Source organism: Somniosus microcephalus, unplaced genomic scaffold (genome assembly GCF_052327205.1).
Source record: "Somniosus microcephalus isolate GS21.2 unplaced genomic scaffold, FLI_Smic_1.0 scaffold832, whole genome shotgun sequence".
Classification (NCBI taxonomy): Eukaryota; Metazoa; Chordata; class Chondrichthyes; order Squaliformes; family Somniosidae; genus Somniosus; species Somniosus microcephalus.
In genome coordinates this window covers 30988-53786 of record NW_028226019.1, presented here as the reverse complement: position 1 = coordinate 53786, position 22799 = coordinate 30988, and the positions used below count along the sequence as shown (strand labels likewise).

The 22799-nt window shown below is 49.2% G+C and overlaps 1 protein-coding gene across 4 annotated transcripts; it reads right to left on the bottom strand.

The window, feature by feature from the left end:
* Positions 1-3385: 3385 nt before the first annotated feature.
* On the bottom strand, positions 3386-18035 carry LOC147081056 (NACHT, LRR and PYD domains-containing protein 3-like). Of its 4 annotated transcripts, XM_085980978.1 has the most exons (7): positions 16551-18035; positions 5345-5431; positions 5033-5203; positions 4721-4891; positions 4409-4579; positions 4100-4267; positions 3386-3927 (listed from the first exon to the last, which is right to left on the bottom strand). In XM_085980978.1, the coding sequence occupies exons 1-7, from the start codon at positions 17951-17953 to the stop codon at positions 3840-3842; spliced, it is 2259 nt and encodes a 752-aa protein (XP_085837104.1). In that variant the 5' UTR covers positions 17954-18035; the 3' UTR covers positions 3386-3839. The 4 variants fall into 4 exon arrangements, with proteins under 4 accessions (XP_085837104.1, XP_085837107.1, XP_085837106.1 ...); XM_085980981.1 differs by lacking the exon at positions 4409-4579; XM_085980980.1 differs by lacking the exon at positions 4721-4891.
* Positions 18036-22799: the final 4764 nt, after the last annotated feature.

The following is a 22799-nucleotide window of genomic DNA, read 5'->3' as shown; positions in this document are numbered from 1 at the left end:
GATACAACAGTGTGAACAGTGATAACCATAGAGTAACGATATAACAGTGATAACTATAGTGTAACGATAGTGAACGATAAAAGTGGTTTACCACAATCACTTGGAATGGTCACACAATGGGAGCAGTGAGGTCATCACTTGGACTGTTCACACAATGGGAGCAGTGAGGTCATCACTTGGAATGGTCACACAATGGGAGCAGTGAGGTCATCACTTGGAATGGTCACACAATGGGAGCAGTGAGGTCATCACTTGGAATGGTCACACAATGGGAGCAGTGACGTCATCAGTTGGAATGGTCACACAATGGGAGCAGTGAGGTCATCACTTGGAATGGTCACAATGGGAGCAGTGAGGTCATCACTTGGACTGGTCACACAATGGGAGCAGTGAGGTCATCACTTGGAATGGTCACACAATGGGAGCAGTGAGGTCATCACTTGGAATGGTCACACAATGGGAGCAGTGAGGTCATCACTTGGAATGGTCACACAATGGGAGCAGTGACATCACTCGGACTGGTCACACAATGGGAGCAGTGAGGTCATCACTTGGAATGGTCACACAATGGGAGCAGTGAGGTCATCACTTGGAATGGTCACACAATGGGAGCAGTGAGGTCATCACTTGGAATGGTCACACAATGGGAGCAGTGAGGTCATCACTTGGAATGGTCACACAATGGGAGCAGTGAGGTCATCACTTGGAATGGTCACACAATGGGAGCAGTGAGGTCATCACTTGGAATGGTCACACAATGGGAGCAGTGAGGTCATCACTTGGACTGTTCACACAATGGGAGCAGTGAGGTCATCACTTGGACTGTTCACACAATGAGAGCAGTGAGGTCATCACTTGGAATGGTCACACAATGGGAGCAGTGAGGTCATCACTTGGACTGTTCACACAATGGGAGCAGTGAGGTCATCACTTGGAATGGTCACACAATGGGAGCAGTGAGGTCATCACTTGGACTGTTCACACAATGGGAGCAGTGAGGTCATCACTTGAACTGTTCACACAATGGGAGCAGGGAGGTCATCACTTGGAATGGTCACACAATGGGAGCAGTGAGGTCATCACTTGGACTGTTCACACAATGGGAGCAGTGAGGTCATCACTTGGAATGGTCACACAATGGGAGCAGTGAGGTCATCACTTGGAATGTTCAGACAATGGGAGCAGTGAGGTCATCACTTGGAATGGTCACACAATGAGAGCATAGATACATAGATACATAGAGATAGGAACAGGAGTAGGCCATTCGGCCCTTCGAGCCTGCTCCGCCATTCAATGAGATCATGGCTGATCTTAGTCTGAGATCATAGCTGATCTTACCAGTTCAGTACCCCGTCCCCGCCTTTTCTCCGTAACCCTTAATCCCCTTAGCCTTCAGAAATATATCCAATTCTCTCTTGAAAATATTTATTGAATTAGCCTTCACAGCCCTCTGTGGCAGGGAATTCCACAGGCTCACCACTCTTTGAGTGAAGAAATTCTTCCTCATCTCTGTTTTAAATGATTTGCCCGCTATTTTTAGACTGTGGCCCCTGGTTCTGTCCTCCCCGGCCATTGGAAACATTCTCTCTGAATTCAGCCTGTCCAGGCCTGCCATAATTTTATATGTTTCGATGAGATCCCCTCTCAATCTTCTAAACTCCAGTGAGTACAAGCCCAAACTATTTAATCTCTCTTCGTAGGTCATTCCCGCCATTCCAGGTATCAGCCTGGTGAATCGCCGTTGCACTCTTTCCATGGCAAGAACATCCTTCCGCAGATGGGGCGACCAAAACTGTACACAATACTCCAGATGCGGTCTCACCAGCACCTTGTACAGCTGTAGTAAGGTATCCCTATTCCTATACTCGAACCCCCTTGATATGAAGGCCAACATACCATTTTCCTTCTTAATCGCCTGTTGCACCTGCATGCTCTCCTTCAGTGACTGGTGCACAAGAACACCCAGGTCCCTCTGCACTTCCCCATCTCCCAATCTATTGCCATTTAGATAATAATCTACCCTCCTGTTTTTACCCCCAAAGTGGATAACCTCGCATTTATCCACATTATAGTGCATCTGCCACGTATCCGCCCATTCCCCCAACCTGTCCAAATCGCACTGTAGCCTCCTGACATCCTCATCAGAGCCCACCCCTCCTCCTAGTTTAGTGTCGTCAGCGAATTTGGAAATATTGCATCCAATTCCCTGATCCAGATCATTTATATATATTGTGAACAGCTGGGGTCCCAGGACAGATCCTTGCGGCACCCCGCTGGTCACTGCCTGCCACTCCGAAAATGAGCCGTTTATTCCAACTCTCTGTTTTCTATCCGCCAGCCAGTTCTCTATCCACGTTAATACTTTGCCCCCAATCCCATGAGCCTTAATTTTGCATGATAATCTTTTGTGTGGAACCTTATCGAAGGCTTTCTGGAAGTCAAGGTACACCACATCCACTGGCTCTCCCCCATCTATTCTACCAGTTACCTCCTCAAAAAATTCCAGCAGATTAGTCAAACACGATTTACCCTTTGTAAATCCATGTTGACTCTGTCCGATCCTTTCCCCATTTGTCAAGTGCTCCGCTATTTTATCCTTAATAATGGACTCTAGCATTTTGCCCACAACCGATGTAAGGCTTACTGGTCTATAATTCCCTGCTTTCTCTCTACCCCCCTTTTTAAATATTGGGGTAACATTAGCTACCCTCCAATCCACGGGTACTGTTCCCGAGTCAATGGAGTTCCGGAAGATGATCCTTAGAGCATCTGCTATCTCCAGGGCCACCTCCTTAAGTACCCTAGGATGTAGTTTATCAGGCCCCGGGGATTTGTCGGCCTTCAGTCCCCTCAACTTACCCAACACCATATCCCTAGAGATACTAATTTCTGTCAGCTCCTCCCTCTCATTAGTCCCTATGTTTGCCGATATTCCTGGGAGGTTATTTGTGTCCTCCTTTGTGAATACAGAACCAAAGTATGAGTTTAATTGGTCTGCCATTTCCTTATTCTCCATTATATATTCTCCCGAATCGGACTGCAAGGGACCGACTTGGGATTTTACCAGTCTTTTCCTCCTGATTGTGTGACCATTCCAAGTGATGACCCCACTGCTCCCATTGTGTGACCATTCCAAGTGAGGTCATCACTTGCAATGTTCACACAATGGGAGCAGTGAGGTCATCACTTGGAATGGTCACACAATGGGAGCAGTGGGGTCATCACTTGGAATGGTCACACAATGGGAGCAGTGAGGTCATCACTTGGAATGGTCACACAATGGGAGCAGTGACATCATCACTTGGAATGGTCACACAATGGGAGCAGTGAGGTCATCACTTGGACTGGTCACACAATGGGAGCAGCGAGGTCATCACTTGGAATGGTCATACAATGGGAGCAGTGAGGTCATCACTTGGAATGGTCACACAATGGGAGCAGTGACATCACTTGGAATGGTCACACAATGGGAGCAGCGAGGTCATCACTTGGAATGGTCACACAATGGGAGCAGTGAGGTCATCACTTGGAATGGTCACACAATGGGAGCAGTGAGGTCATCACTTGGAATGGTCACACAATGGGAGCAGCGAGGTCATCACTTGGAATGGTCACACAATGGGAGCAGTGAGGTCATCACTTGGAATGGTCACACAATGGGAGCAGTGACGTCATCACTTGGAATGGTCACACAATGGGAACAGTGAGGTCATCACTTGGAATGGTCACACAATGGGAGCAGTGAGGTCATCACTTGGACTGTTCACACAATGGGAGCAGTGAGGTCATCACTTGGAATGGTCACACAATGGGAGCAGTGAGGTCATCACTTGGACTGTTCACACTTCCACACTCAGTCCGCGTCTTGTTCCCCGCAGTAACTCCAGCTGTTTTTTTCCGGATGAACTGAACTGATTCCCCCTCAGCCTGAAGCAGATTAAAGATTAAACAGGAAATAAACAGATTGAACAACAGTGTAAATAACCGCGAGACTGGGGGTAATATTTCAATAATAATTACAGACAAATATTACCCAGAAAAGTGACTGAATCCCATTGATATTTAATTTATTACATTAAACATTAACACAAACACTCACTCGATCCGCTCCAGACTCCTGCAGGTCAGTATGAGGCGGCGGAGAGCGGGGACAGATCGGTCTGTGAAGGAGTTTCCTCCCAGGTTCAGATCCGTCAGTGAGCGGTTTGTACTGAGAGCGGAGGCGAGATCCTCGGCACAAGAATCTGTGAGACCGTTAGCGACCAGCCTGGGGATCAGAGAGAGAAATAACAGGAATCAGAGTAAATCCCCAGAGTTTATTAATAACACTATTACTGATACTAATAATAATGTTCAGTGTCAGACATCCAGTTATTATAAACACAATCTCACACAGTCTGGTACTTACCCCAGTCTCTGTATTTTACAGTCCGGGTTCCTCAGAGCCACAGACAGTAGTTTCACTCCTGAATCTCCCAGTTTATTATAACTCAGGCTCAGATCCGTCAGTGAGCGGTTTGTACTGAGAGCGGAGGCGAGATCCTCGACACAAGAATCTGTGAGACCGACACCACCCAGCCTGGGGATCAGAGAGAGAAATAACAGGAATCAGAGTCAATCCCCAGAGTTTATTAATAACACTATTACTGATACTAATAATAATGTTCAGTGTCAGACATCCAGTTATTATAAACACAATCTCACACAGTCTGGTACTTACTCCAGTCTCTGTATTTTACAGTCCGGGTTCCTCAGAGCCACAGACAGTAGTTTCACTCCTGAATCTCCCAGTTTATTATGACTCAGGTCCAGATCCCTCAGTGAGCGGTTTGTACTGAGAGCGGAGGCGAGATCCTCGACACAAGAATCTGTGAGACCGACAGACCATAGCCTGGGGATCAGAGAGAGAAATAACAGGAATCAGAGTAAATCCCCAGAGTTTATTAATAACACTATTACTGATACTAATAATAATGTTCAGTGTCAGACATCCAGTTATTATAAACACAATCTCACACAGTCTGGTACTTACCGCAGTGTCTGTATTTTACAGTCCGGGTTCCTCAGAGCCACAGACAATAGTTTCACTCCTGAATCTCCCAGTTCATTATAACCCAGGTCCAGATCCGTCAGTGAGCGGTTTGTACTGAGAGCGGAGGCGAGATCCTCGGCACAAGAATCTGTGAGACCGACATCACCCAGCCTGGGGATCAGAGAGAGAAATAACAGGAATCAGAGTAAATCCCCAGAGTTTATTAATAACACTATTACTGATACTAATAATAATGTTCAGTGTCAGACATCCAGTTATTATAAACACAATCTCACAGAGTCTGGTACTTACCCCAGTCTCTGTATTTTACAGTCCGGGTTCCTCAGAGCCACAGACAGTAGTTTCACTCCTGAATCTCCCAGTTTATTGCCATTCAGACTAAAAACAAACAGAGAGAGAGAAACAAACTGAATCAAAGTCCGGATCTGATATACTTTTCTCTCTGGGATATTACAGCAATCACTGAAAGTACTTCAGGAAATTAATAACCCGCTTTTCCCCGTCGGCAACGGTCGGCGGGGCTGGGGCTGGTGGAGGGTCGGGCGGGGGCCTGGGTCGGGGGAGGGTCGGGCGGGGGCCTGGGTCGGGGGAGGGTCGGGCGGGGGCCGGTGGAGGGTCGGGCGGGGGTCAGGGTGGGGTTGGTGTTGGGTGCGGCCGGGGTCGGGGGAGGGTTGGGAGTTTCGGGGCCGGCAGAGGGTCAGGTGGGTCCAGGGTCGGCAGAGGGTCGGGCGGGGCCGGGGTCGGGCGGGGGCAGGGTCGGGCCGGGGCCGGCAGAGGGTCGGGCGGGGCCGGGCTGGGGCAGGGTCAGGCGGGGCCGGCGGAGGGTCGGCAGAGGGTTGGGCGGGGCCCGGGGCAGGGTCGGGCGGAGGGTCGGGCCGGCGGAGGGTCGGGCAGGGCCGGGGTCAGCGGAGGGTCGGGCGGGGCCGGGGCAGGGTCGGGCGGGGCTGGCGGAGGGTCGGCAGAGGGTCGGGCGGGGCCCGGGGCAGGGTCGGGCGGAGGGTCGGGCAGGGCCGGGGTTGGGCCGGCGGAGGGTCGGGCGGGGCCGGGTCAGGTCGCCGGAGGGTCGGGCGGGGCTGGGGTCGGCGGAGGATCGGGTGGGGCCGGCGGTGGGGCCGGCGGAGGGTCGGGGGAGGGTCGGTTGAGGTCGGTGGAGGGTCGGGGGCGGGTCGGGTGTGTCCGGGGTCGGGGGTCGCGGCCTCACTCTGGGGAATTGGGGGAAGCGGGTTTGATGACACACATTGACTTTGCCCATTGTGCTCTGTGTTCTACAGTATTGAGGTTCTACAAACACTGACATCAGCACAGAGGAGCTCGGCTGCACCCAGGCTCTCCCAGAACTCCCTCTAGATGATTATGGAGGGAGCCACAGCCCGCAGGGAGGTTCTCGTCTCTTCCAAGGAGCGGAAGAGACCAACACAGCCTGGGTGCACATTGCACCGTGGGGCTCAAGAAGGGATGTCATCGGGAGGACCAGCCTGCAGTGACACAAACCTTTCAATGATCTCAGTAGATCACAAAACGTTACTGCAAAGCCTCACTTAACCTCATCCGGCTGTGCCTCTCATCACATCCCCATCACTCTGCCTTCCCCACCCTACTCCTGAACATCCTTACTCTCACCAACTTACCTTGCACCTCCACCCATCTCTCTCTATATTATCACATCCCCATCACTCTGCCTTCCCCACCCTACTCCTGAACATCCTTACTCTCACCAACTTACCCTGTACCTCCACCCATCTCTCTCTATATTATCACATCCCCATCACTCTGCCTTCCCCACCCTACTCCTGAACATCCTTACTCTCACCAACTTACCCTGCACCTCCACCCATCTCTCTCTATATTATCACATCCCCATCACTCTGCCTTCCCCACCCTTCTCCTGAACATCCTTACTCTCACCAACTTACCCTGCACCTCCACCCATCTCTCTCTATATTATCACATCCTCATCACTCTGCCTTCCCCACCCTACTCCTGAACATCCTTACTCTCACCAACTTACCCTGCACCTCCACCCATCTCTCTCTATATTATCACATCCCCATCACTCTGCCTTCCCCACCCTACTCCTGAACATCCTTACTCTCACCAACTTACCCTGCACCTCCACCCATCACTCTCTATATTATCACATCCCCATCACTCTGCCTTCCCCACCCTACTCCTGAACATCCTTACTCTCACCAACTTACCCTGCACCTCCACCCATCTCTCTCTCTATTATCACATCCCCATCACTCTGCCTTCCCCACCCTACTCCTGAACATCCTTACTCTCACCAACTTACCCTGCACCTCCACCCATCTCTCTCTATATTATCACATCCCCATCACTCTGCCTTCCCCACCCTACTCCTGAACATCCTTACTCTCACCAACTTACCCTGCACCTCCACCCATCTCTCTATATATTATCACATCCCCATCACTCTGCCTTCCGCACCCTACTCCTGAACATCCTTACTCTCACCAACTTACCCTGCACCTCCACCCATCTCTCTCTATATTATCACATCCCCATCACTCTGCCTTCCCCACCCTACTCCTGAACATCCTTACTCTCACCAACTTACCCTGCACCTCCACCCATCTCTCTCTATATTATCACATCCCCATCACTCTGCCTTCCCCACCCTACTCCTGAACATCCTTACTCTCACCAACTTACCCTGCACCTCCACCCATCTCTCTCTATATTATCACATCCCCATCACTCTGCCTTCTCCACCCTACTCCTGAACATCCTTACTCTCACCAACTTACCCCGCACCTCCCCCCATCTCTCTCCATATTATCACATCCCCATCACTCTGCCTTCCCCACCCTACTCCTGAACATCCTTACTCTCACCAACTTACCCTGCACCTCCACCCATCTCTCTCTATATTATCACATCCCCATCACTCTGCCTTCCCCACCCTACTCCTGAACATCCTTACTCTCACCAACTTACCCTGCACCTCCACCCATCTCTCTCTATATTATCACATCCCCATCACTCTGCCTTCCCCACCCTATTCCTGAACATCCTTACTCTCACCAACTTACCCTGCACCTCCACCCATCTCTCTCTATATTATCACATCCCCATCACTCTGCCTTCCCCACCCTACTCATGAACATCCTTACTCTCACCAACTTACCCTGCACCTCCACCCATCTCTCTCTATATTATCACATCCCCATCACTCTGCCTTCCCCACCCTACTCCTGAACATCCTTACTCTCACCAACTTACCCTGCACCTCCACCCATCTCTCTCTATATTATCACATCCCCATCACTCTGCCTTCCCCACCCTACTCCTGAACATCCTTACTCTCACCAGCTTACCCTGCACCTCCACCCATCTCTCTCTATATTATCACATCCCCATCACTCTGCCTTCCCCACCCTACTCCTGAACATCCTTACTCTCACCAACGTACCCTGCACCTCCACCCATCTCTCTCTATATTATCACATCCCCATCACTCTGCCTTCCCCACCCTACTCCTGAACATCCTTACTCTCACCAACTTACCCTGCACCTCCACCCATCTCTCTCTATATTATCACATCCCCATCACTCTGCCTTCCCCACCCTAGTCCTGAACATCCTTACTCTCACCAACTTACCCTGCACCTCCACCCATCTCTCTCTCTATTATCACATCCCCATCACTCTGCCTTCCCCAATCTACTCCTGAACATCCTTACTCTCACCAACTTACCCTGCACCTCCACCCATCTCTCTCTCTATTATCACATCCCCATCACTCTGCCTTCCCCACCCTACTCCTGAACCTCCTTACTCTCACCAACTTACCCTGCACCTCCACCCATCTCTCTCTCTATTATCACATCCCCATCACTCTGCCTTCCCCACCCTACTCCTGAACATCCTTACTCTCACCAACTTACCCTGCACCTCCACCCATCTCTCTCTATATTATCACATCCCCATCACTCTGCCTTCCCCACCCTACTCCTGAACATCCTTACTCTCACCAACTTACCCTGCACCTCCACCCATCTCTCTCTATATTATCACATCCCCGTCACTCTGCCTTCCCCACCCTACTCCTGAACATCCTTACTCTCACCAACTTACCCTGCACCTCCACCCATCTCTCTCTATATTATCACATCCCCATCACTCTGCCTTCCCCACCCTACTCCTGAACATCCTTACTCTCACCAACTTACCCTGCACCTCCACCCATCTCTCTCTATATTATCACATCCCCATCACTCTGCCTTCCCCACCCAACTCCTGAACATCCTTACTCTCACCAACTTACCCTGCACCTCCTCCCATCTCTCTCTATATTATCACATCCCCATCACTCTGCCTTCCCCACCCTACTCCTGAACATCCTTACTCTCACCAACTTACCCTGCACCTCCACCCATCTCTCTCTATATTATCACATCCCCATCACTCTGCCTTCCCCACGCTACTCCTGAACATCCTTACTCTCACCAACTTACCCTGCACCTCCACCCATCTCTCTCTATATTATCACATCCCCATCACTCTGCCTTCCCCACCCTACTCCTGAACATCCTTACTCTCACCAACTTACCCTGCACCTCCACCCATCTCTCTCTATATTATCACATCCCCATCACTCTGCCTTCCCCACCCTACTCCTGAACATCCTTACTCTCACCAACTTACCCTGCACCTCCACCCATCTCTCTCTATATTATCACATCCCCATCACTCTGCCTTCCTCACCCTACTCCTGAACATCCTTACTCTCACCACCTTACCCTGTACCTCCACCCATCTCTCTCTATATTATCACATCCCCATCACTCTGCCTTCCCCACCCTACTCCTGAACATCCTTACTCTCAGCAACGTACCCTGCACCTCCACCCATCTCTCTCTATATTATCACATCCCCATCACTCTGCCTTCCCCACCCTACTCCTGAACATCCTCACTCTCACCAACTTACCCTGCACCTCCACCCATCTCTCTCTATATTATCACATCCCCATCACTCTGCCTTCCCCACCCTACTCCTGAACATCCTTACTCTCACCAACTTACCCTGCACCTCCACCCATCTCTCTCTATATTATCACATCCCCATCACTCTGCCTTCCCCATGCTACTCCTGAACATCCTTACTCTCACCAACTTACCCTGCACCTCTACCCATCTCTCTCTATATTATCACATCCCCATCACTCTGCCTTCCCCACCCTACTCCTGAACATCCTTACTCTCACCAACTTACCCTGCACCTCCACCCATCTCTCTCTATATTATCAGAGCCCCATCACTCTGCCTTCCCCACCCTACTCCTGAACATCCTTACTCTCACCAACTTACCCTGCACCTCCACCCATCTCTCTCTATATTATCACATCGCCATCACTCTGCCTTCCCCGCCCTACTCCTGAACATCCTTACTCTCACCAACTTACCCTGCACCTCCACCCATCTCTCACTATATTATCACATCCCCATCACTCTGCCTTCCCCACCCTACTCCTGAACATCCTTACTCTCACCAACTTACCCTGCACCTCCACCCATCTCTCTCTATATTATCACATCCCCATCACTCTGCCTTCCCCACCCTACTCCTGAACATCCTTACTCTCACCAACTTACCCTGCACCTCCACCCATCTCTCTCTATATTATCACATCCCCATCACTCTGCCTTCCCCACCCTACTCCTGAACATCCTTACTCTCACCAACTTACCCTGCACCTCCACCCATCTCTCTCTATATTATCACAACCCCATCACTCTGCCTTCCCCACCCTACTCCTGAACATCCTTACTCTCACCAACTAACCCTGCACCTCCACCCATTTCTCTCTATATTATCACTTCCCCATCACTCTGCCTTCCCCACCCTACTCCTGAACATCCTTACTCTCACCAACTTACCCTGCACCTCCACCCATCTCTCTCTATATTATCACATCCCCATCACTCTGCCTTCCCCACTCTACTCCTGAACATCCTTACTCTCACCAACTTACCCTGCACCTCCACCCATCTCTCTCTATATTATCACAACCCCATCACTCTGCCTTCCCCACCCTACTCCTGAACATCCTTACTCTCACCAACTAACCCTGCACCTCCACCCATCTCTCTCTATATTATCACATCCCCATCACTCTGCCTTCCCCACCCTACTCCTGAACATCCTTACTCTCACCAACTTACCCTGCACCTCCACCCATCTCTCTCTATATTATCACATCCCCATCACTCTGCCTTCCTCACCCTACTCCTGAACATCCTTACTCTCACCAACTTACCCTGCACCTCCACCCATCTCTCTCTATATTATCACATCCCCATCACTCTGCCTTCCCCACCCTACTCCTGAACATCCTTACTCTCACCAACTTACCCTGCACCTCCACCCATCTCTCTCTATATTATCACATCCCCATCACTCTGCCTTCCCCACCCTACTCCTGAACATCCTTACTCTCACCAACTTACCCTGCACCTCCACCCATCTCTCTCTATATTATCACATCCCCATCACTCTGCCTTCCCCACCCTACTCCTGAACATCCTTACTCTCACCAACTTACCCTGCACCTCCACCCATCTCTCTCTATATTATCACATCCCCATCACTCTGCCTTCCCCACCCTACTCCTGAACATCCTTACTCTCACCAACTTACCCTGCACCTCCACCCATCTCTCTCTATATTATCACATCCCCATCACTCTGCCTTCCCCACCCTACTCCTGAACATCCTTACTCTCACCAACTTACCCTGCACCTCCACCCATCTCTCTCTATATTATCACATCCCCATCTCACGAGCCACCCCTCACACTCACCCTAGTCCAATCATACCAACTAACAACACACAAGGATAGGCAATTGTGTGTTTTAGCCAATGTTCATGTGAAGTTTCTGTTAATGTGGTGTCAAACATTGAAATCTTTATTTTCAACACTTTCCGTTCTTCGACAGATTTGTGTACATGTTTGGAAGTGGCTTAGTGAGTTGCAGTGAATGGTGAGACATAACGGAACTCCTCGCAATGTTGATGAGTGTGACAGGAGTGGTTTGGGCATTGCAGGGATGCTTTGTGTTGTTGGTGTGGGCTGGTGTTCACCTGGCGCATCATGTGTCATCCAGGGCATGCAGTGCCAAGTGAAGAAATTCTGGCCATGGTGAGGCCATCTCTGGTGACCCGGTCAGCAATGTGGCCGGGTGTTGATGCCCTCTGTGCGGTGCAGCATCAGGACTTGTGGAGAAGGTTGGTGTTGTTGTTGGTGCTGCTGGTGTGCCTGGTGCTGCTGGTGTTGGGGCTGATCGTGGTGAGACTCTGAGGCCCAAGGTGAGACAGTATAAACCAGACCCATGCTGGTGTAATAGATGGCAGGTGAACTTGAGATATCAGAAGCTATCTGTTAACGGTGAGAGAGGTTGTTCCAATGAGGTGACACTGGATAGAGAGTTTGCTCCAAACACTTGCAACCTGCATAAAGCTCAATCTGTCTTCCAAATGCAGTAAGCAACAGCTTCTGAGCTTGGAAAGTGAACAACTGTGAGATGGGAGCTTTTAGAGCACATTTCCAGCTGTCAAGTAATGAAATGATTCCATGGCCTTTCAAATCCCGCCCTGGTTACCTGACGTGATCCCCGAGCAGCGTGGACCACAGGAACATAGGGTCTGATGAAAGGGAGGAACTGAAAGAAATCAGTATTTGTCGGGAAATGGTGTTAGGGAAATTGATGGGATTGAAGGCCGATAAATCCCCAGGGCCTGATAATCTACATCCTAGGGTACTTAAGGAAGTGGCCCTAGAAATAGTAGATGCATTGCTGATCATCTGCCAACATTTGATGGAATCTGGAACAGTACCCATGGATTGGAGGGTAGCTAATGTTACCCCACTGTTCAAAAAAGGTGGTAGAGAGAAAACAGGGAATTACATCGGTAAGCCTGACATCGGTAGTGAGGAAAATGCTAGAGTCCATTATAAAAGATGTAATAGCAGAGCACTTGGAAAACAGTGACAGGATCGGACAAAGTCAACATGGATTTACAAAAGGTAAATCGTGCTTGAATAATCTACTGGAATTTTTTGAGGATGTAACTAGTAAAATAGATAAGGGAGAACCAGTGGATGTGGTGTATTTGGACTTTCAGAAAGCTTTCGATAAGGTCCCACATGAGAGATTAGCGTGTAAAGTTAAGGCACATGGGATTGGGGGCAAGGTATTGACTTGGATAGAGAACTGGTTGGCAGATAGAAAGCAAAAAGAGTTGGAATAAACGGGTCTTTTTCTGAGAGGCAGGCAGTGACTAGTGGGGTACCGCAGGGATCGGTCCTTGGACCCCAGCTATTCACAATATATATTAATGATCTAGACAAGGGAACTAGATGTAATATCTCCAAATTTGCAGATGACACAAAGCTGGGTGGGCGTGTGTGTTGTGAGGAGGATGCCGAGAAAATACAGGATGATTTGGACAGGTTGGGTGATTGTATTGCATCTGCCATGCTTCTGCCCAATGTGGATGAATGTGAGGTTATCCACTTTGGTGTCAAAAACAGGAAGGCAGATTATTATCTGAATGGCAATAGATTGGGAGAAGGGGAAGTGCAATGAGACCTGGGTGTCCTTGTGCACCAGTCGCTGAAGGTAAGCATGCAGGTACAGCAGGCGGTTAAGAAGGCAAATGGTATGTTGGCCTTCATAGTGAGAGGGTTTGAGTACAGGAACAAGGATGTCTTGCTGCAGTTGTACAGGGCCTTGGTGAGACCACATCTTGAGTACTGTGTGCAGTTTTGGTCACCTCATCTGAGGAAGGATATTCTTGCCATGGAAGGAGTTCAGCGAAGATTCACCAGACTGATACCTGGGATGGCAGGAATGACGTATGAAGAGAAATTGGGTCGATTGGGCTTGTACTCGCTGGAGTTTAGAAGAATGAGAGGGGATCTCATTGAAATTTATAAAATTCTAACAGGACTAGACAGACTAGATGCAGGAAGGATGTTCCCGATGGCGGGGGAGTCCAGAACCAGGGGTCACAGTCTAAGGATAAGGGGTAGACCTTTTAGGACAGAAATGAGGAGGAATTTCTTCACCCAGAGAGTGGTGAACCTGTGGAATTCTCTACCACAGAAGGCAGCAGAGGCCAATTCATTAAATATATTCAAGAAGGAGTTGGATATATTTCTTAAGGCTAAAGGGATCAAGGGGTATGGGGAGAAGGCAGGGACAGGGTACTGAATTTGGATGATCAGCCATGATCGCATTGAATGGCGGAGCAGGCTCGAGGGGCCGATTGGCCGACTCCTGCTTCTATCTTCTATGTAAACTCTGAAGGCGAGCTGAAAATAGTTGTTACTGTAATCCTCTGTTAACAAGGTTATAATGACCTGAATTGCCTCCCCCGCCGCTACGTGTCGGGTCTGCTCTGCTCTGACAGACCCGACATTTGGGAAAGGCACGTGGTGGCGGGTTGACAGCGGGGTCCCGACCCGCTGAGGAAAAATCCATTTTCCCACCCGACCCGCCACTGATCGCGCCCGCTGACCCCTGCGAAATTCCCCCCTCACTGGGAATGTATCTCACTCTGTCCAACTGCCCATATATTCAGGGACTGTCCGTTAATGTATTTATTAAATAAAGTGCTGTCTGTGTGGAGCCTTTAAATGTCCCTCAGTCCGGTCTCATTCCCTGATGATCAGAATTACCCTCCTGGAGCTCAGTGACCGGCCTCGTCATGTTTGGAGAAACTTGTCTCAGTTCTGCTGCTCCTTAAATCCCGGATTTTATGGGAATCGGTCGATTTTTTCAGAATTAAATGATAAAGCGGTGATTCCCTGTGCTTTATACTCTGTACATTATATTAATCTGTATATCATCTCGGGGTGAGTTATATTGTGAAACGCTCACTGCTGCTGTAAAATCCGCCCCCCAGGATTTTATATAACAAGGAGAATTAATTCTGAAATAAAAACAGGAAATGCTGGAAATACCCAGCAGGTCAGGCAGCATCTATAGAGAGAGAAACAGAGTTAATGTTTCAGGACAAGGACCCCTCGTCAGAACTGGAACAAGTTACAGATGTAACAGATGTTTAAGCAAGTGTCGGGGCCGGGAAAGGCCGGGGGAGCGGAGGACAGAACAAAAGGGAAGGTCTGTGATAGGGTGGAAGACAGGAGAGATTAAATGTGGAGGCTGGTGGGGTGAAAGGTGAAGACAAGGGGAACCTATCGTGGTTCTGGGAGGGAGGGGAAGGGGTGAGAGCAGAAGTGTGGGAAACAGAACAGACACGGTCAAGAGCCGCGTCAACCACGGTAGAGGGGAATCCTCGGTTGAGGGAAAAGGAAGACATGTCGGAAGCACTGGATGGAACGTGGCATCATCAGAAAAACTGGGAGAATGGGCCAGCGTCCTTACAGGAAGCGAGGTGGGAGGAAGTGTATTCCAGGTAGCTGTGGGAGTCAGAGGGCTTATAGTGAATGTTTGTCAATAGCAGCAAGAGAGTTTATTCTGTCCCGTTACAAGTTTTAAATGTCCCTGTGCTCCTAGTTTATAGGGGAGGGGAATCTCTCACTTTATTCCCATTAAACTGGCTCTACATTTATTTCGGGGTAACTGGCCCGGCAGTTTTTGGGGAATTTTTGAAGTTCCCTCCCCGAGCGGGGCCTCACACACAGGGGGTGGATTATGGGGTATTCTCGGGTTCACTGCCCCCGGTTTACCCAGGAGCCGCCCGCTGTGTGCGAGGCCCCACCGCTGGCCGGTGTGTGTCTGTACTCCGGCTAGATTGGAACCTTTTCACCGGCAGGTTTAAGATCCTGAATATCAATCTTTACTCAATGTTCAGGACTGTGAATAATTGTAAACATTTACAGCTGAAAGAATTCCCGATTCCCCAATATTCCCAATCCAGGAAACTACCCCCTCGACAGGACACACCCTGCACGGTATTGGAGTAAATATCGAGCTGTTAGTGATTTAAACTCGGGTTTCTCTCCTGTTTCTAGTTGAAATGGTGGATGTGGAAAATATTTTAAATTAATTTTATCTTTACTGCCAGATTCTATTTTATGTTTATCTTCCGCTATCCAGTCTTATTAAATGTGACTTATTGTAATTATCAGACTCTCAGTGACCTGTATCTGCTGATCCGATAAAGACTGTAAAATCCCTACTTGTTCACAAGGATCCATTTTAGATTCTCCAGTCCTGAGGGAATTACTGACCGATCATATTATTATTGGTCATATTTGTGTTGAATCCACTTCTCCCTGGTTTAACTGAACTGTTTGTTTCCCTACATTACGGAGCAACAACACAATCCGTGACTGTTCTACAATTCACCCAACAGTTAGAGACAAATAAACAGTTACCTCAACACCCGGCATTTGTGCAGTACGGGTCCCAGCCGCTGGAGTCCTTCACACTGAATGGAGCAACAACACAATCCGTGACTGTTCTACAATTCACCCAACAGTTAGAGACAAATAAACAGTTACCTCAACACCCGGCATTTGTGCAGTACGGGTCCCAGCCGCTGGAGTCCTTCACACTGAATGGAGCAGCCTCCTAGATCGAGGCTTTTTATTGTATCACAGAGTCCAATGATGTGAAACAGGACCGCACAGTCAATCGGGGTCAATGTCAATTCATGAAATGTAAGTGTTTCCACAGATCCCACTGTGGCCCGAGCCAGTCCTTTATTCTGAGACTCAAACAGGTAGTGGAATGTGTTCAGGAGGTTCCTTTTATCAGTTTCACTCCATGTGTTCCCAATCTGTCCTTCAATCTTCTCCTTCACCCAGTCAATCACTCGGCAGGTGGTTTGATGAAGAAATGGACCCAGAAACTCCTCCAGGGGCCGAGCTGCCTGTGGGGAGGAGAGACCAGCAACAAAACGGAGAAATATCTCAAATCGCCCATCTTCCTTGCTGTGGGCTTCTCGGAGGAGTTTCAGGATGTCCCCAGGATTTGGAGTCAGGAATTGTGCGAGTGCGGCTACAAACTCTTGGATGGTGAGGTGTGGGAATGTGTACACCACGCTCTGGACAGATTCATCTCTCTCCAAAAGTTCCATCATGAACCCAGACAGGAACTGGGAAGGTTGTAGATTGTACTTGACCAAATCTCCATTTCCAAACACAATCTTCTTCTCGGAGACTCCTGTGAAGGCCATCTCACCAAGCTTCAGTAACACATCACGGGGGCTTTCAATCTCTCGGCCATGGTTTTTCAGAATGTTGTAAATATAGTAGGAATATAGTTGGGTGATGGTCTTGGGAACTCGCTGATTCCTGTCTCTTTGTGTAAAGAAGGGGCCCAGTGACAGACCGAGGATCAAGCAGTAGGAAGGGTTGTAGCACATTGTGTACAGGATCTCGTTCTCCTCCACGTGTTTGAAAACAGCTGCTGCCACCGTCTGATCTTCAAAAAACTTGTTGAAATATTCCTTCCGTTCTTCACCAACAAATCCCAGGATTTCAGCCCAGACACTGATCTCAGCCTTTTCCAATAAATGTAATGCAGTGGGGCGGCTGGTCACTAGCACTGAACATCCTGGGAGCAGCTTGTGCTGTATTAAACTGTACACAATGTCAGACACTCTACATCGGTATTCGGGATCTGTGCACCTGTGCTGAGGTTCTGTATTTCTCCGACTGTCAGCAAAATCGATCCTGTCCTTGAATTCATCCAAACCATCGAATATAAACAGCAATCCCTCTGGGTTCTTCCAGAGCTCCCTAAGAATATTCCCAAAGTAAGGATACTGATCCAGTATCAGATTCCTCAGGTTTATTCTACAATTAATAGCGTTCAAATCCCGGAATTTAAAACTGAAAACAAATTGAAAGTTTGGGTATATTTTCCCAGTGGCCCAGTCATGAACAATCTTTTGTACCATTGTTGTTTTTCCAATCCCCGGGACTCCGCTCACTGCTCCTGAACTCCCCCGTACTTCACTCACTGCTCCTGAACTCCCAGATTTGGATCGCCAGAAGATATCCATGATTTTCTGAAACAAACCCCCTCTCTGAGAAAAACAGCTGTGGAACAATTGATCAGTTCGGATTTTTTCCAGCTCTCCCCGGAGATGTTGTTTTCTCCACTCTTCATGGTCTCGGCCTCTTACCAGCAGTTCATGTTCTACAAGTGTCCGATCTCGAACAGTAGAAATGACCGTTAGCTCAGCGTATCGATCAACCAGCTGGAAAATCTTAACCTTCTCCTTTATTAGGATAGTGTTCAGTCTCAGTGTTTCAGTTTGTTCCCGGAGTGTTTCCTTGTGTTTCTGCTGAACATCTTCAATTAGAACAGACAGAAAGTGGTTCTCAGTATTTGCACTGACATAAAAACAACTTCTCAATGCCATTTCACTATTCAGTAAAATAACGCAAGATTAAACTGGCAATTTCGATAGAGATGTGTGTAGAAATTAAAACTCAGTTAGTAGCTGAGAACTGCTTCAAATCCTCACGTGATTCTAATATTTACTGGGAAATAGGGCAGAGGATATCAGTGGGATATGGACAGAGTGCGAATGGTCAAATGTACCAGTGCTTATGTATCAGACCTTGGGCAGGTTATCTGGGGCATTGTGTGAATTGGGACTGGGACAGACTGTGAATGGACGGATGTCCCACTGTTACTGTATCAGACCATGGGCAGGTTATCTGGGGCATTGTGTGAATTGGGACTGGGACAGACTGTGAATGGACGGATGTCCCACTGTTACTGTATCAGACCATGGGCAGGTTATCTGCGGCATTGTGTGAATTGGGAGTGGGACAGGCTGTGAATGGTCAAGTGTCCCATTGTTACTGTATCAGACCTTGGGCAGGTTATCTGGTGCATTGTGTGAATTGGGAGTGGGACAGACTGTGAATGGTCAAGTGTCCCACTGTTACTGTATCAGACCTTGGGCAGGTTATCTGGGGCATTGTGTGAATTGGGAGTGGGACAGACTGTGAATGGTCAAGTGTCCCACTGTTGCTGTATCAGACCTTGGGCAGGTTATCTGGGGCATTGTGTGAATTGGGAGTGGGACAGACTGTGAATGGTCAAGTGTCCCACTGTTACTGTATGAGACCTTGGGCAGGTTATCTGGGGCATTGTGTGAATTGGGAGTGGGACAGACTGTGAATGGTCAAGTGTCCCACTGTTACTGTATCAGACCTTGGGCAGGTTATCTGGGGCATTGTGTGAATTGGGAGTGGGACACACTGTGAATGGTCAAGTGTCCCACTGTTACTGTATCAGACCTTGGGCAGGTTATCTGGGGCATTGTGTGAATTGGGAGTGGGACAGACTGTGAATGGTCAAGTGTCCCCCTGTTACTGTATCAGACCTTGGGCAGGTTATCTGGGGCATTGTGTGAATTGGGAGTGGGACAGACTGTGAATGGTCAAGTGTCCCACTGTTACTGTATCAGACATTGGGCAGGTTATCTGGGGCATTGTGTGAATTGGGACTGGGACAGACTGTGAATGGTCAAGTGTCCCACTGTTACTGTATCAGACCTTGGGCAGGTTATCTGGGGCATTGTGTGAATTGGGAGTGGGACACACTGTGAATGGTCAAGTGTCCCACTGTTACTGTATCAGACCTTGGGCAGGTTATCTGGGGCATTGTGTGAATTGGGAGTGGGACAGACTGTGAATGGTCAAGTGTCCCACTGTTACTGTATGAGACCTTGGGCAGGTTATCTGGGGCATTGTGTGAATTGGGAGTGGGACAGACTGTGAATGGTCAAGTGTCCCACTGTTACTGTATCAGACATTGGGCAGGTTATCTGGAGCATTGTGTGAATTGGGAGTGGGACACACTGTGAATGGTCAAGTGTCCCACTGTTATTGTATCAGACCTTGGGCAGGTTATCTGGGGCATTGTGTGAATTGGGAGTGGGACAGACTGTGAATGGTCAAGTGTCCCACTGTTACTGTATCAGACCTTGGGCAGGTTATCTGGGGCATTGTGTGAATTGGGAGTGGGACAGACTGTGAATGGTCAAGTGTCCCACTGTTACTGTATCAGACATTGGGCAGGTTATCTGGGGCATTGTGTGAATTGGGACTGGGACAGACTGTGAATGGTCAAGTGTCCCACTGTTACTGTATCAGACCTTGGGCAGGTTATCTGGGGCATTGTGTGAATTGGGAGTGGGACACACTGTGAATGGTCAAGTGTCCCACTGTTACTGTATCAGACCTTGGGCAGGTTATCTGGGGCATTGTGTGAATTGGGAGTGAGACAGACTGTGAATGGTCAAGTGTCCCACTGTTACTGTATGAGACTTTGGGCAGGTTATCTGGGGCATTGTGTGAATTGGGAGTGGGACAGACTGTGAATGGTCAAGTGTCCCACTGTTACTGTATCAGACATTGGGCAGGTTATCTGGAGCATTGTGTGAATTGGGAGTGGGACAGACTGTGAATGGTCAAGTGTCCCACTGTTACTGTATCAGACCTTGGGCAGGTTATCTGGGGCATTGTGTGAATTGGGAGTGGGACACACTGTGAATGGTCAAGTGTCCCCACTGTTATTGTATCAGACCTTGGGCAGGTTATCTGGGGCATTGTGTGAATTGGGAGTGGGACAGACTGTGAATGGTCAAGTGTCCCACTGTTACTGTATCAGACCTTGGGCAGGTTATCTGGGGCATTGTGTGAATTGGGAGTGGGACACACTGTGAATGGTCAAGTGTCCCACTGTTACTGTATCAGACCTTGGGCAGGTTATCTGGGGCATTGTGTGAATTGGGAGTGGGACACACTGTGAATGGTCAAGTGCCCCACTGTTACTGTATCAGACCTTGGGCAGGTTATCTGCGGCATTGTGTGAATTGGGACTGGGACAGACTGTGAATGGTCAAGTGTCCCACTGTTACTGTATCAGACCTTGGGCAGGTTATCTGGGGCATTGTGTGAATTGGGAGTGGGACAGACTGTGAATGGTCAAGTGTCCCACTGTTACTGTATCAGACCTTGGGCAGGTTATCTGGGGCATTGTGTGAATTGGGAGTGGGACAGATTGTGAATGGTCAAGTGTCCCACTGTTACTGTATCAGACCTTGGGCAGGTTATCTGGGGCATTGTGTGAATTGGGAGTGGGACACACTGTGAATGGTCAAGTGTCCCACTGTTATTGTATCAGACCTTGGGCAGGTTTTTAAATTTTTAAATTCATTGATGGGATGTGGGCGTCGCTGGCTGGCCAGGCCTGCATTTAGTGCCCATCCCTAATTGCCCTTGAGAAGATGGTGGTGAGCCGCCTTCTTGAACCGCTGCAGTCCATACGGTGCAGGTACACCCACAATGCTGTTAGGAAGGGAATTCCAGGATTTTGGCCCAGCGACAGTGAAGGAACGGCGATACAGGTCCAAGTCAGGATGGTGTGTGGCTTGGAGGGGAACTTGTAGGTGGTGATGTTCCCATGCGTCTGCTGCCCTTGTCCTTCTAAGTGGTAGAGGTCGCGGGTTTGGAAGGTGCTGTTGAAGGAGCTTTGGCGAGTTGCTGCAGTGCATCTTGTAGATGGTACACACTGCAGCCACAGTGCGCCGGTGGTGGAGGGAGTGAATGTTGGAAGGTGGTGGATGGAGTGCCAATCAAGCGGGCTGCTTTATCCTGGATGGTGTCGAGCTTCTTGAGTGTTGTTGGAGCTGCACTCATCCAGGCAAGTGGAGAGTATTCCATCACACTCCTGACTTGTGCCTTGTAGATGGTGGAAAGGCTTTGGGGAGTCAGGAGGTGAGACACTCACCGCAGAATTCCCAGCCTCTGGCCTGCTCTTGTAGCCACAGTATTTATATGGCTGGTCCAGTTCAGTTTCTGATCAATGGTAACCCCCAGGATGTTGATAGTGGGGGATTCAGCAATGGTAATGCCATTGAATGTCAAGGGGAGATGGTTAGAGTCTCGCTTGTTGGAGATGGTCATTGCCTGGCACTTGTGTGGTGCGAATGTTACTTGCCAGTTGTCAGCCCAAGTCTGAATGTTGTCCAGGTCTTGCTGCATATGGACACGGACTGCGTCAGTATCTGACGAGTCTCGAATGGTGCTGGACAGTGTGCAATCATCAGCGAACATCCCCACTTCTGACCTTATGATGGAGGGAAGGTCATTGATGAAACAGCTGAAGATGGTTGGGCCTAGGACACTGCCCTGAGGAACTCCTGCAGTGATGTCATGTGATTGAGATGAATGACCTCCAACAACCACAGCCAACTTCCTTTGTGCTAGGTATGATTCCAACCAATGGAGAGTTTTCCCCTTGATTCCCATTGACTTCAGTTTTGCTAGGGCTCCTTGATACCACACTCGATCAAATGCTACCTTGATGTCAAGGGAAGTCACTCTCACCTCACCTCTTGAGTTCAGCTCTTTTGTCCATGTTTGGACCAAGGCTGTAATGAGGTCAGGAGCTGAGTGGCCCTGGCGGAACCCAAACTGGGCGTCAGTTAGCAAGTTATTGCTGAGTAAGTGCCGCTTGATAGCACTGTCGACGACACCTTCCATCACTTTGCTGATGATTGAGAGTAGACTGATGGGGCGGTAATTGGCCGGGTCGGATTTGTCCTGCTTTTTGTAGACAGGACATACTTGGGCAATTTTCCACATTGCCGGGTAGATGCCAGTGTTGTAGCTGTACTGGAACAGCTTGGCTAGGGGCGCAGCTAGTTCTGGAGCACAAGTCTTCAGTACTATTGCCGGAATGTTGTCAGGGCCCATAGCCTTTGCAGTATCCAGTGTCTT